General features: G+C 46.8%; 1 protein-coding gene across 1 annotated transcript; it reads left to right on the forward strand.

Moving 5' to 3' along the window:
- Positions 1 to 205: 205 nt before the first annotated feature.
- Positions 206 to 1174, forward strand: LOC135894499 (olfactory receptor 51G2-like). Its single transcript, XM_065422609.1, has one exon. It carries the CDS (start codon positions 239 to 241, stop codon positions 1172 to 1174), a length of 936 nt encoding a protein of 311 aa, XP_065278681.1. The 5' UTR covers positions 206 to 238.
- Positions 1175 to 11203: the final 10029 nt, after the last annotated feature.

An 11203-nucleotide genomic window follows, 5' to 3' on the forward strand; every position in this document is an offset into this window, starting at 1 on the left:
ACCGGTCACTGTATACTAGGCTAGATGGTCCATGGGTCTGATCCACTCTGGCAATGCCTATCTTCCTATTTGTTGTGTAAATCCAAGACTATATTTTTGCTGATCTTATTTGAGCTACTGGAAGTCTCTAGACTTGCACTGTGTGCAGAAAGATGTCTCATTAAATATCATCCAGCCTCCTGTCCTTTTTCCTTTTAGGAAGGAAAGTTCATAACTCCTTGGACCTGCCCAGGACATTATGTCATTTGTCAATGGCACCAAATTCAACTCTGCAGTGTTCCTTCTCACTGGGATACCTGGGAAGGAAGACGTCCACCTCTGGATTTCTATCCCCTTTAGCTTAATGTACGTTATTTCGATAGTAGGAAATTCAGTCATTCTGTTCATTATAAAAATAGATCCAAGCCTCCATGAGCCCATGTACATTTTCCTTTCCATGTTGGCCATCACAGACCTTGCCTTATCGATATCCACCATGCCGACGACACTGGGTATATTCTTGCTTAACTCTAGAGAGATCAGCCTCGATGCCTGTTTTGCCCAGCTGTTCTTCATCCACTTGCTTAAATGCATTGAATCCTCTGTGCTCTTGTTGATGGCCTTTGACCGCTTTATTGCGATCTGTAACCCGCTGAGATATGCTTCCATCTTAACCCTGCCAAGAATAGGCAAGATGGGACTGGTGTGTGTGCTAAGAGGGGTGGCTCTAATACTCCCACTCCCTTTTCTCCTTCAACGGTTCCGATATTGTCGATCCAATGTCCTCTCCCATTGCTACTGCCTAAACCAGGACGTCATGAAGATGGCTTGTTCAGATATCAGAGTAAACAGCATCTATGGCTTGTCTGTTTCAGTCTTTACGGTGTGGATGGACTCGCTGCTCATCTTTCTTTCTTATGTGATGATCCTCAAAACAGTGCTGAGCATCACGTCCCATGCGGAGTGCCTCAGAGCCCTGAACACCTGCGTCTCCCACCTCTGTGCAGTCCTGCTCTTCTACACGCCAATGATTGGCCTGTCTGTGATACACAGATTCGGGGAGGGCTCTTCTCCCTTGCTTCAGATTCCCCTGGGCTATATCCACGTGCTCGTCCCGCCCGTGATGAATCCAATTGTGTACAGCGTGAAAAGCAAACACCTTCGTGTGAGGATAATTAGGGTGTTCATCAAGTGAAGGGTCAGTTCATCATCTGGCTCCAGCGGTGATGACATGGGAGATGTCATGGGAGAAATATGGGCCACCTATTCTACCATGGACTCTTAAATCCAAGATGACATGAGCTAGTGATCTCCACTATATAAAAAAAAAACGAGGAGTCCTTGTGGCACCTTAGAGACTAACAAATTTATTTGGGCATAAGCTTTTGTGGGTTAGAACCCACTTTATCAGATGTATGAAGTAAAAGATACAGGAGCAGGTATAAATACATGAAATGATGGTGGTTGCTTTACAAAGCGTTAGGTGAATCTAGCGAGATTAATCAATGAACAGCAGGAAACGAGGAGAAATAACTTTTGAAGTGGTAAGAGAGTGGCCCATTGCAGACAGTTGACAAGAAGGTGTGAGTAACAGGAGAAATTTGTGTTGGGGAAATTAAGTTTAGGTTTTGTAATGACCCAACCACTCCCAGTCTTTATTCAGGCCTAATCTGATGGTATCTTGTTTGCAAATTAATTCCAGTTCTGCAGCTTCACGTTGGAGTCTGTTTTTGAAGTGTTTTGTTGAAGAATTGCCACTTTGAGGTCTGTCATTCAGTGACCAGAGAGATTGAAGTGTTCTCCTACTGCTTTTTGAATGTTATGATTCCTGATGTCAGATTTGTGTTCATTTATTCTTTTGCATAGAGACTGTCTGGTTTGGCCAATGTACATGGCAGAGTGGCATTGCTGGCACATGATGGCATATATCACATTGGTAGATGTGCAGGTGAATGAGCCCCTGATGGTGTGGCTGATGTGTATAGGTCCTATTATGGTGTCTCTTGAATAGATATGTGGACAGAGTTGGCACCGGGATTTATAGCAGGGTTTGGTTCCTGGGTTGGTTTTTTTGTTGTGTGGTGTGTAGTTTTTGGTGAGTATTTGCTTCAGGTTGGGGGGCTATCTGTAAATGAGGACAGGCCTGTCTCCCAAGGTCTGTGAGAGTGAGGGTTTGTCCTTCAAGGTGGGTTGTAGATCCTTGATGATGCGCTAGAGAGGTTTTAGTTGGGGGCTGTAGGTGATGGCTAGTGGCGTTCTGTTACTTTCTTTGTTGGGCCTGTCTTGTAGTAGGTGACTTCTGGGTTCCCTTCTGGATCTCCCAATATGTTTCTTCACTTCACCAGGTGGGTATTGCAGTTTTAAGAATGCTTGTTAGAGATTCTGTGGGTGTTTGTCTCTGTGTGAGGGATCTGAGCAAATGTGATTGTATCTTAGAGCTTGGCTGTAGACAATGGATTGTGTGATGTGATCTGGAGGCATATAGGTAAGTATAGTGGTAAGTAGGTTTCCGTTATAGGGTGGTGTTTATGTGACCATCGCTTATTAGCAGGGCCGACAAGAGGCGGGGGGAAGCCGGTACAAATTACCAGGGCCCGGCGGTCCGGAAGGGGGCCTGGGGTCTGGTCTCCCCGGCTGTTTAGCCAGTCCGCCCTTGCCGGGGGACCCGAAATTTTTTTTCACCGGGGCCTGAACCCGCTCTCGGCGGCCCTGCTTATTAGCACTGCAGTGTCTAGGAAGTGGACCTCTTTTGTGTGAACTGGTCAGGTTGAGGTTGATGGCAGGGTGGAAATCGTTGAATTCCTCAGGGGCTTCTTTTCCATGGGTCCAGATGATGAAGATGTCATCAATGTAGCACAAGTAGAGTAGGGGGCGAACGGGTACGAGAGCTGAGGAACCGTTGTTCTAAGTTATCCATAGAAATGTTGGCATATTGAGGGGCCATGCAGGTACCCATAGCAGGCCTGCTGACTTGAAGGTAGGTTCGGACGAGGTCTAAGGCCTGGAGCAATTGGAGAGTGGCTGGTGAGGGATGACAGTGCACTGGGGGAAGGAGACCAAGGCAGGCAGCAGCATTTAAAAAGTGACTTTGTTTGTGGAGAGCCAGGGGACAGGTGGGATGTTGGCCCCAAAAAAGCTGCATCAGTGACTGCTCCAACCTCAGAATTCCGCTCGATACAGTCAAGAAAGAGAAGGGATGTGGGGATGTTGTTTCCCATTACACCTGGCCTGTCACTGTCCCGTCTGTGGTTAAACATTCACAGGCCATGAAAAATGGAGCAGAGCTGTTGTGCAGTCACAGTCCTGGCCCTTACCGAGCGCTCTGGGTGCTGTGTGATCCATGGGGGCTGCACCAGCTGTGGACAGGGGCTGTTCAAGGGGCATGGACACCCACCCTTCCCCTAAGCCCTCTGCCAGGTGCTTGTGACTGAGTCGTGTCAGAGACATGATTAACACAGGAGCCCCAAGATAAGCCATTCTCACAGCCCCCGATCCCCATTCATGGCTCTGCACACAACAAACCTCTGAGCCCATTCCCCACCGAGGCAGAGCAGAGCTGCGTGTGTGAGTGAGGGTCTGACACACAGGAGTCCTAGGAAGAGACTCAGGCCCAGGTTCACTCTTCCTCCCCTCCATTCGTGTTACCCCAGCAATGAAAAGGGGTGGAAATGGTCCTCATCTCCCCAACAGAGACACAGCTAGCTCCTATCCCACCCATCCCTTTCACTGTTGGGTGACCATCTTTTCAAAATCAAAAGAGGAAAAGAGGCAGGACCCCACCCTCTCTGTGATGCTGCCCCTCACCCTCTGTGATGCTGCCCCTCACCCTCTTCTTCCCCTGTTAGGATCCACCCTCTTCTCCTCCTCTTCCCCCAACACTCCACCCCCTCCCCAGGCCAGAAGCTAAATGTGGGCCATTTTAAAAAATGCCTGCTGAGCTAGAGCCACTGTGAGGAGCACCACTTCCTCCAGCTGCCCTGGACAAAGGGTGTGGGGGCCCAAGAGAAGCCCCCAGCCTGTGTCCCTGCCCCCCAGGATGCCCGCCAGAGAAGATGGAGGGTCCGTGGCTCCTCACAGCAGCCTGGGCTCCTGGGGTAGCTCTTTCCATGGCCCAACTGGTGGCCTGGCCCGGGGGGGGTGGAGGATCAGGAGGAGTGGAGGAGTAGGGGGAAGGTCTTAGTGGGAAGAGATGGGGCAGCGGGTGGGGCCTCTGTGGAAAAGGAACATGGATTGCGGCAAGACTGCACCAATGCTCACCCCCAAAAGGAGTTTGGTGGGGGGGCTCCTGAGTAAAGGAGGAGGATGTCCTTGTGTTTTAGAGAAGACTGAATTAATGTGAACCCTCAAATTGGGCTCTTGTATTAAATATCCCAGGCTGAAGTAAGTCATTGAATGGACCTTAGAGGGAAGGGCAGGGTGTATGGAGGGCTACCTCAGTCCACAAGGGGGCACTCTGGGATAGCCCCCATCTGCAGGGAGTTAGCAAGAATGAGCTATGCACTTGAAAGCCGTTACCACTGGGCAGAGTTTAGCTCAGCCCCTAGGCTGCTCTAAACCCCACGGATGCAGGAGGAGAACAGGACAGTGAATCAGACCACTGTAACTGGCTCCTTGCCATCCCTGCTCTCTAGAGCAAAGTGGGGATCTCTGCTGATGCTCAAACAGTGAGACAATTAAGAACATAAGAACATAAGAATGTCAATACTGGGTTAGACCAAAGGTCCTGTGATGGTGCATCCGATAATGCTCTATGGAAATATGGTTATGAATGTATATATATGACATAACTGGAATATGTTTTATGTTACATATGCCATGTAACATATCTCTGTGAAGGTTATTATCTACTGAATCTATTCATCCTATTTGTATGCATGTGTCATTTTTGTATTTGAAGTTATGAATATTGGCTGTGTACTTGCTTGATTTCTAAGTAGCCTTAGTAAGGCATTTGGTCAGCTTCTTGAGAAAGGAATGTGCAAGTTAAGTGCCCAATCAAGAAACACTTTACGGACAATGAATCTTGGATGGCTCCAATCCACATAAGAAGTCTACATGAGGATGTTCAGGGAAGCATGTAAACAATGGCTGCTGCCTGTAAAAACGGAGTCATGCACGGACATGTGACTTGCCCATGTGACCCCAAAACTCCATCTTGGAGCTGGACTTTGCATAGGAAAGAGGAGGGCGTCTCCACCCACAAGAGAAAGTCTATTTAAATCCCTGGGAGACCCCTCCATTTGGTCTTCAACTGGCTCAAGAGAGAGCCTCTCCACCCCCAAGGATACCTGAACGAAACTGGAACAAAGGACAGTAACTACGGGTGGGGGGGGGGAGTGATTGCTGGACCCAGACTAGAAGGAGTCTAGCCTGTAAAAGGAAGCTTACTGGAATTCCTCTGAGGGTGAGGTTTTTATCTGTATTCAGTTTTCTTACTGTATTAGACATAGACTTGCATGTTCTATTTTAATTTGCTTGGTAATTCACTTTGTTCTGTCTGTTACTACTTGGAACCACTTAAATCCTACTTTCTGTATTTAATACAATCACTTTTTACTTATTAATTAACCCAGAGTATGTATTAATACCTGGAGGGGGGGAGAAGAGCTGTGCATATCTCTCTATCAGTGTTATAGAGGGCGAACAATTTATGAGTTTACCCTGTATAAGCTTTAGACAGGTTAAAATGGATTTATTTGGGGATTGGCCCTCATTGGGAGTTAAGCATCTGTGTGCTAAAGACAGGAACACTTCTTAATCTGTTTTCGGTTTAAGCCTGCAGCTGTTAGGGGATGTGGTTCAGACCTCGGTCTGGGTTTGAAGCAGGCTAGCGGGTCAGGGCAGGAAAGCCAGGGCAGAAGTAGTGTTGGCACAGCAGTTGGCAGTTCCCAAGGGAGTTTCTGTGATCCAACCCATCGCAGGTCCATCTAGCCCAGTATCCTATCTCCCTACAGTGGCCAATGCCAGGTGCCGCAGAAGGAATGAACAGAATAGGTAATCATCAAGTGATCCATCCCCTGTTGCCCATTCCCAGCTTCTGGCAAACAGAGGCTAGGGACACCATCCCTGCCCGTCCTAGCTAATAGCCATTAATGGACCTATCCTCCAGGAATTTATCTTGTTCTTTTTTGAACCCTGTTAAAGTCTTGGCTTCACAACATACTCTGGCAAGGAGTTCCACAGGTTGACTGTGCATTGTGTGAAGAAATGCTTCCTTTTGCTTGTTTTAAACCTGCTGCCTATTAATTTAATTTCTTGTGTTATGCGAAGACGTAAATAACACTTCTTTATTTACTTTCGCCACACCTGTAATGATTAAATTGTGAGATACCTCCCAAGACAAGAAAGCACCAGGTTTAGGGTGTAAATAGATGATATATGCTGGTTTTATTGTGACAATCCTGATTCTTCTTGGCCAGCATATATCCTTGTTGAGTGCCAATCAGCATTCAGATTAGCAACTTGTTCAAGTTCTATCCAAGATATTGATCCACTCAAGACAACGATTCATAGATTCACATAATTTAAGGCCAGAAGGGAATATTAGATCATCAAGTCTGACCTACTGCAGAATTTCACCCAGTTACCCCTGTACTGAACCCAGTGACTTGTGACTGACTAATGCATAACTTGTCTTCATCTAAAGCGCATCTTCCAGGAAGGCATCCAGTTTTGATTTGGAGATATCAGGAGAATCCACCACCTCCCTTGGGAGTTTGTTCCACTGGTTAAGCACCCTCGCTGTTAAATATGTGTGCCTCATTTCCAAATTTAATTTGTATGGTTTCAGTTTCCAGCCATTCGTTCTTGTTATATCTTTTCTTGCTAGATTGAAGAGCCCATTAGTAGCTGGTATTTTGTACATGTGAAAGGGCTTGTTCACTGTCAACAAGTCAGCTCTCAATCTTCCCTTCTTCTAGTCACGACACCCCTGTTTATACAGCTGAGGCAAACTTGTAAATGACAGAGGAGGAGAAAGTCCTTGGTGTATTTGTCAGTCTCAGGATGACTGTGAGCCACCGATATGATGTCTCTGTGAACCAGGCAAATGAGATCCTAAAATGTGTCAGGTGAGTTAGGGAAGTATTAATATCCTTACACAAGGTACTGGTGAGACCTCCTCTGGCAAACTGTGTAAAATTCTGGTCATGTGTATTCCAGAAAGAAGAATTCAGGCTGGAACAGGTGCAGAGACGGGATCCTACGATGGTCAGGGCAATGGAGGGTCTCTATTATGAGGAGACTGGAAGAGCTTATCAGGTTTAGCCTAACAATGCAGGCTGAGCGGGGATCAGATAGCTCTATAAATACATTGGGGAAGGGGGTTTAAACACCAGGGAGGGAGACAAGCTCCTGACAGTGTTGGCACAAGAACAAATGAGGACAAACTGGCCAGGAATAAAATGAGACTGGAAAGGAGGAGATTTATGACCATCCAAGGAGGGAGGCTTTGGAACAGCCACCCAACAGGAGTAGTGGCAGACCTACAACCAGGTGGTTTTAAGATGGAATTTGACCGGTTTATGCACCAGACGATATGTCAGTGTCTCCTTCTATAATAGGGCACAAGGCTCATTGTCACAGGAGGTCCTTTCCAGGCCTATGTCACTATGGCTCACACTAGCCCATTTTGTGTCACACTGGGAGCTAATGTGGAGTTAGAATCATAGAACTACACCAGCACCAACTAAATCATCCCAGACAAGCCTTTGCCAATCTGGGCTATAAAAAAACCTCTAGTATGGAGATTCCACCACCTCCCCAAGTAACATATTCCAGTGCTTCACCACCTTCCTAGTGGAATAGTGTTTCCTAATATCCAACCTAGACCTCCCCGACCGCAACATGAGACCATCGCTCCTTGTTCTTTCATCTACCACCACTGAGAACAGCCTAGATCCATCCTCTTTGGAACCCCCCTTCAGGTAGTTGAGGGCTACTATCAACTCCCCCCTCACTCTTCACTTCTGCAGACTAAATAACCCCAGTTCCCTCAGCCTATCTTCATAAGTCATGTGTTCCAGCCCCCTAATCATTTTTGTTGCCCTCCGCTGGACTCTCTCCAATTTGTCCACATCCCTTCTGTAGTGGGGGGACCAAAACTGGACACAATACTCCAAGTGTGGCCTCACCAGTGCCGAATAGAGGGGAATAATCACTTCCCTCTATCTGCTGACAATGCTCCTACAATAACAGCCCAATATGCCATTGGCCTTCTTGGCAACAAGGCACACTGCTATCTCATATCCAGCATCTCGTCCACTGTAATCCCCAGGTCCTTTTCTGCAGAACTGCTGCTTAGCCAGTCAGTTCCCAGCCTGTAGCCGTGTATGGCATTCTTCCTTCCTAAGTGCAGGACTCTGCACTTGTCCTTGTTGAACCTCATCAGGTTTCTTTTGGCCCAATCTCCCAATTTGTCTACGTCACTCTGGACCCTACCCCTACCCTCCAGCATATCTACCTCTCCCCCAGCTTAGTGTCATCTGCGAACTTGCTGAGGGTGCAATTAATCCCATCATCTAGACCATTAATGAAGATGTTGAACAAAACCGGCCCCAGGACCGACTCCGCTTGATACTGGCTGCCAACTAGACATCAAGCCGTTGATCACTACCCATTGAGCCTGACAATCTAGCCAGCTTTCTATCCACCTTATAGTCCATTCATCCAATCCATACTTTTTTAACTTGCTGGCAAGAATACTGTGGGAGACCGTGTCAAAAGCTTTGCTAATGTCAAAATATATCACATCCACCACTTTCCCCTTATCCACAGAGCCATTTATCTCATCATAGAAGGCAATCAGGTTGGTCAGGAATGACTTGCCCTTGTTGAATCCATGTTGATTGTTCCTGATCACCTTCCTCTCCTCCAAGTGCTTCAGAATGGATTCCTTGAGCACTTGCTCCATGATTTTTCCAGGGACTGAAGTGAGGCTGTAGTTCCCCGGGTTCTCTTTCTTCTCTTTTTTAAATATGGGCACTATATTTGCCTTTTTCCAATCATCCAGGACCTCCCCCAATCACCACAAATTTTCAAAAATAATGGCCAATAGCTCTGCAATCACATCAGCCAACTCCCTCAGCACCCTCAGATGCATTAGATCTGGACCCATGGTCTTGTGCATGTCCAGCTTTTCTAAATAGTCCTTAACCTGTTCTTTCACCACTGAGGGCTGGTCACCTCCTCCCCATACTGTGCTGCCCAATACAGCAGTCTGGGAGCTGACCTTGTCTGTGAAGACCAGGCAACATAAAACATTGAGTACTTCAGCTTTTTCCACATCATCTGGCACTATGTTGCCTCTGCCATTCAGTAAGGGTCCCACACTTTCCCTGACATTCTTCTTGCTGCTAACATACCTGTAGAAACCCTTCTTGTTACACTTCACATCCCTTGCTAGCTGCAACTCCAATCATGACTTGGCCTTCCTGATTACACCCCTGCATGCTTGAGCAATAGTATTATTCTCCTCCCTAGTCATCTGTCCAAATTTTCACTTCTTGTAAGTTTCCTTTTTGAGTTTAAGCTCACCGAAGATTTGATGGTTAAGTCAAGCTGGTTGCCTGCCAGATTTGCTATTCTTTCTGCACTTTGGGATGGTTTGTTCCTGTGCCCTCAATAAGGTTTCTTTAAAATACAGCCAGCTCTCCTGGACTCCTTGCCCCCTCATATTAGCTTCCCAGAGGATCCTGCCCATTAGTTCTCTAAGGGAGTCAAAGTCTGCTTTTCCGAAGTCCAGGGTCCGTATTTTGCTGCTCTCCTTTCTTCCTTTTGTCAGGATCCTGAACTCGGCCATCTCATGGTCACTGTTGCCTAGGTTGCCACCCAGTTCTACTTCCCCTACCAATTCTTCCCTGTTTGTGAGCAGCAGGTCAAGAGGAGCACGGCCCCTAGTTGGTTCCTCTGGCACTTGTACCAGGAAGTTGTCCCCAACACTTTCCAAAAACTTCCTGGATTGTCTGTGCACTGCTGTATTTCTCTTCCAGCAAATGTCAGGGTGATTGAAGTCCTCCATTAGAACCAGAGCCTGTGATCTGGAAACTTCTGTTAGTTGTCCTTCTGATCCGGTGGTCTAAAGCACATGCTCACCATGACATCACCCTTGTTGCTCTCACCTCTAAACTTAACCCAAAGACTCTCAACAGGCTTTTCTCCAGTTTCAAACTGGAGCTCTGAACAATCATACCCCTCTCTTACATAGCCATCTTTAAAGCCCTCCTCACTAGGTTAGCAAGCCTGCCTGCGAAGATGCTCTTCCCTCTCTTCGTTAGGGAAGCAGTCCTTCTTTCTGGAACAACATCCCATTGTTGAAGAATACAAATCCCTCTCTCCGACACCACCTGTGTAACCATGCATTCACCTCCATAATTCAATGGTCCCTACCTGGGCCTTTTCCTTCAACAGAGAGGATGGAGGAGAACACTACTTGTGCCTCAATTTCCTTTATCCTTCTTCCCAGAGCCACGTATTCTGCAGTGATCTGCTCAAGGTCATTCTTGGAAGTATCATTAGTGCCCACATGGAGAAGCAGGAAGTTGTGTGTCCACTATGAGCCTGCTCTAGGACCTGGCTGATGGATTTTCCTCTCAATAGAGTCAGGAGAAAGCATGACTCAGAGTTATCGTCTGGAAAAGGAATTGTTTTTGGGTTCCTGTTTGGTGCCATCACAGGATTTTAATTCCCTGAGTTTCTGGTAATATCATCATGCTGAGCTGCCAGCTGCTTCCTCCCCAGGAACTAGCCTCAGAGAGGAATTATTATTATGTATATTATTATATTCAGCAGTAATGCAAGGAACCTACAGGCTTGTATCCTGTAAAAGATATTGACTAAAATTCATTTGAAAATTTAACACTATTAATTTGGGCTTGAATAGGGACTGGGAGTGGCTGGCTCACTACAAAAGCAGCTTTGCCTCTCCTGGAATTGACACCTCCTCATCAATTATTGGGAGTGAACTACATCCACCCTGATCGAATTGGCCCTGTCAACACTGGTTCTCCACTTGTGAGGTAACTCCCTTCTCTTCATGTGTCAGTATATTTATGCCTGTATCTGTAATTTTCATTACATGCATCTGAATAATTGGGTATTTTACCCATGCAAGCTTATGCCTAAATAAATCTGTTAGTCTTTAAGGTGCCACCAGACCCTTTGATCAGTTCTTCAGTCGCTTGGCGGTGGTGTCTGTAGATGGAGGTGGAAGAGAGAGACCATGGCA

This window comes from Emys orbicularis, chromosome 1, assembly GCF_028017835.1.
Source record: "Emys orbicularis isolate rEmyOrb1 chromosome 1, rEmyOrb1.hap1, whole genome shotgun sequence".
Lineage (NCBI taxonomy): Eukaryota > Metazoa > Chordata > Testudines > Emydidae > Emys > Emys orbicularis.

What these genes read in the sequence shown, in the direction of transcription:
- LOC135894499 (XM_065422609.1), top strand. Translation starts at nt 239, where the DNA reads ATGTCATTTGTCAATGGCACCAAATTCAACTCTGCAGTGTTCCTTCTC.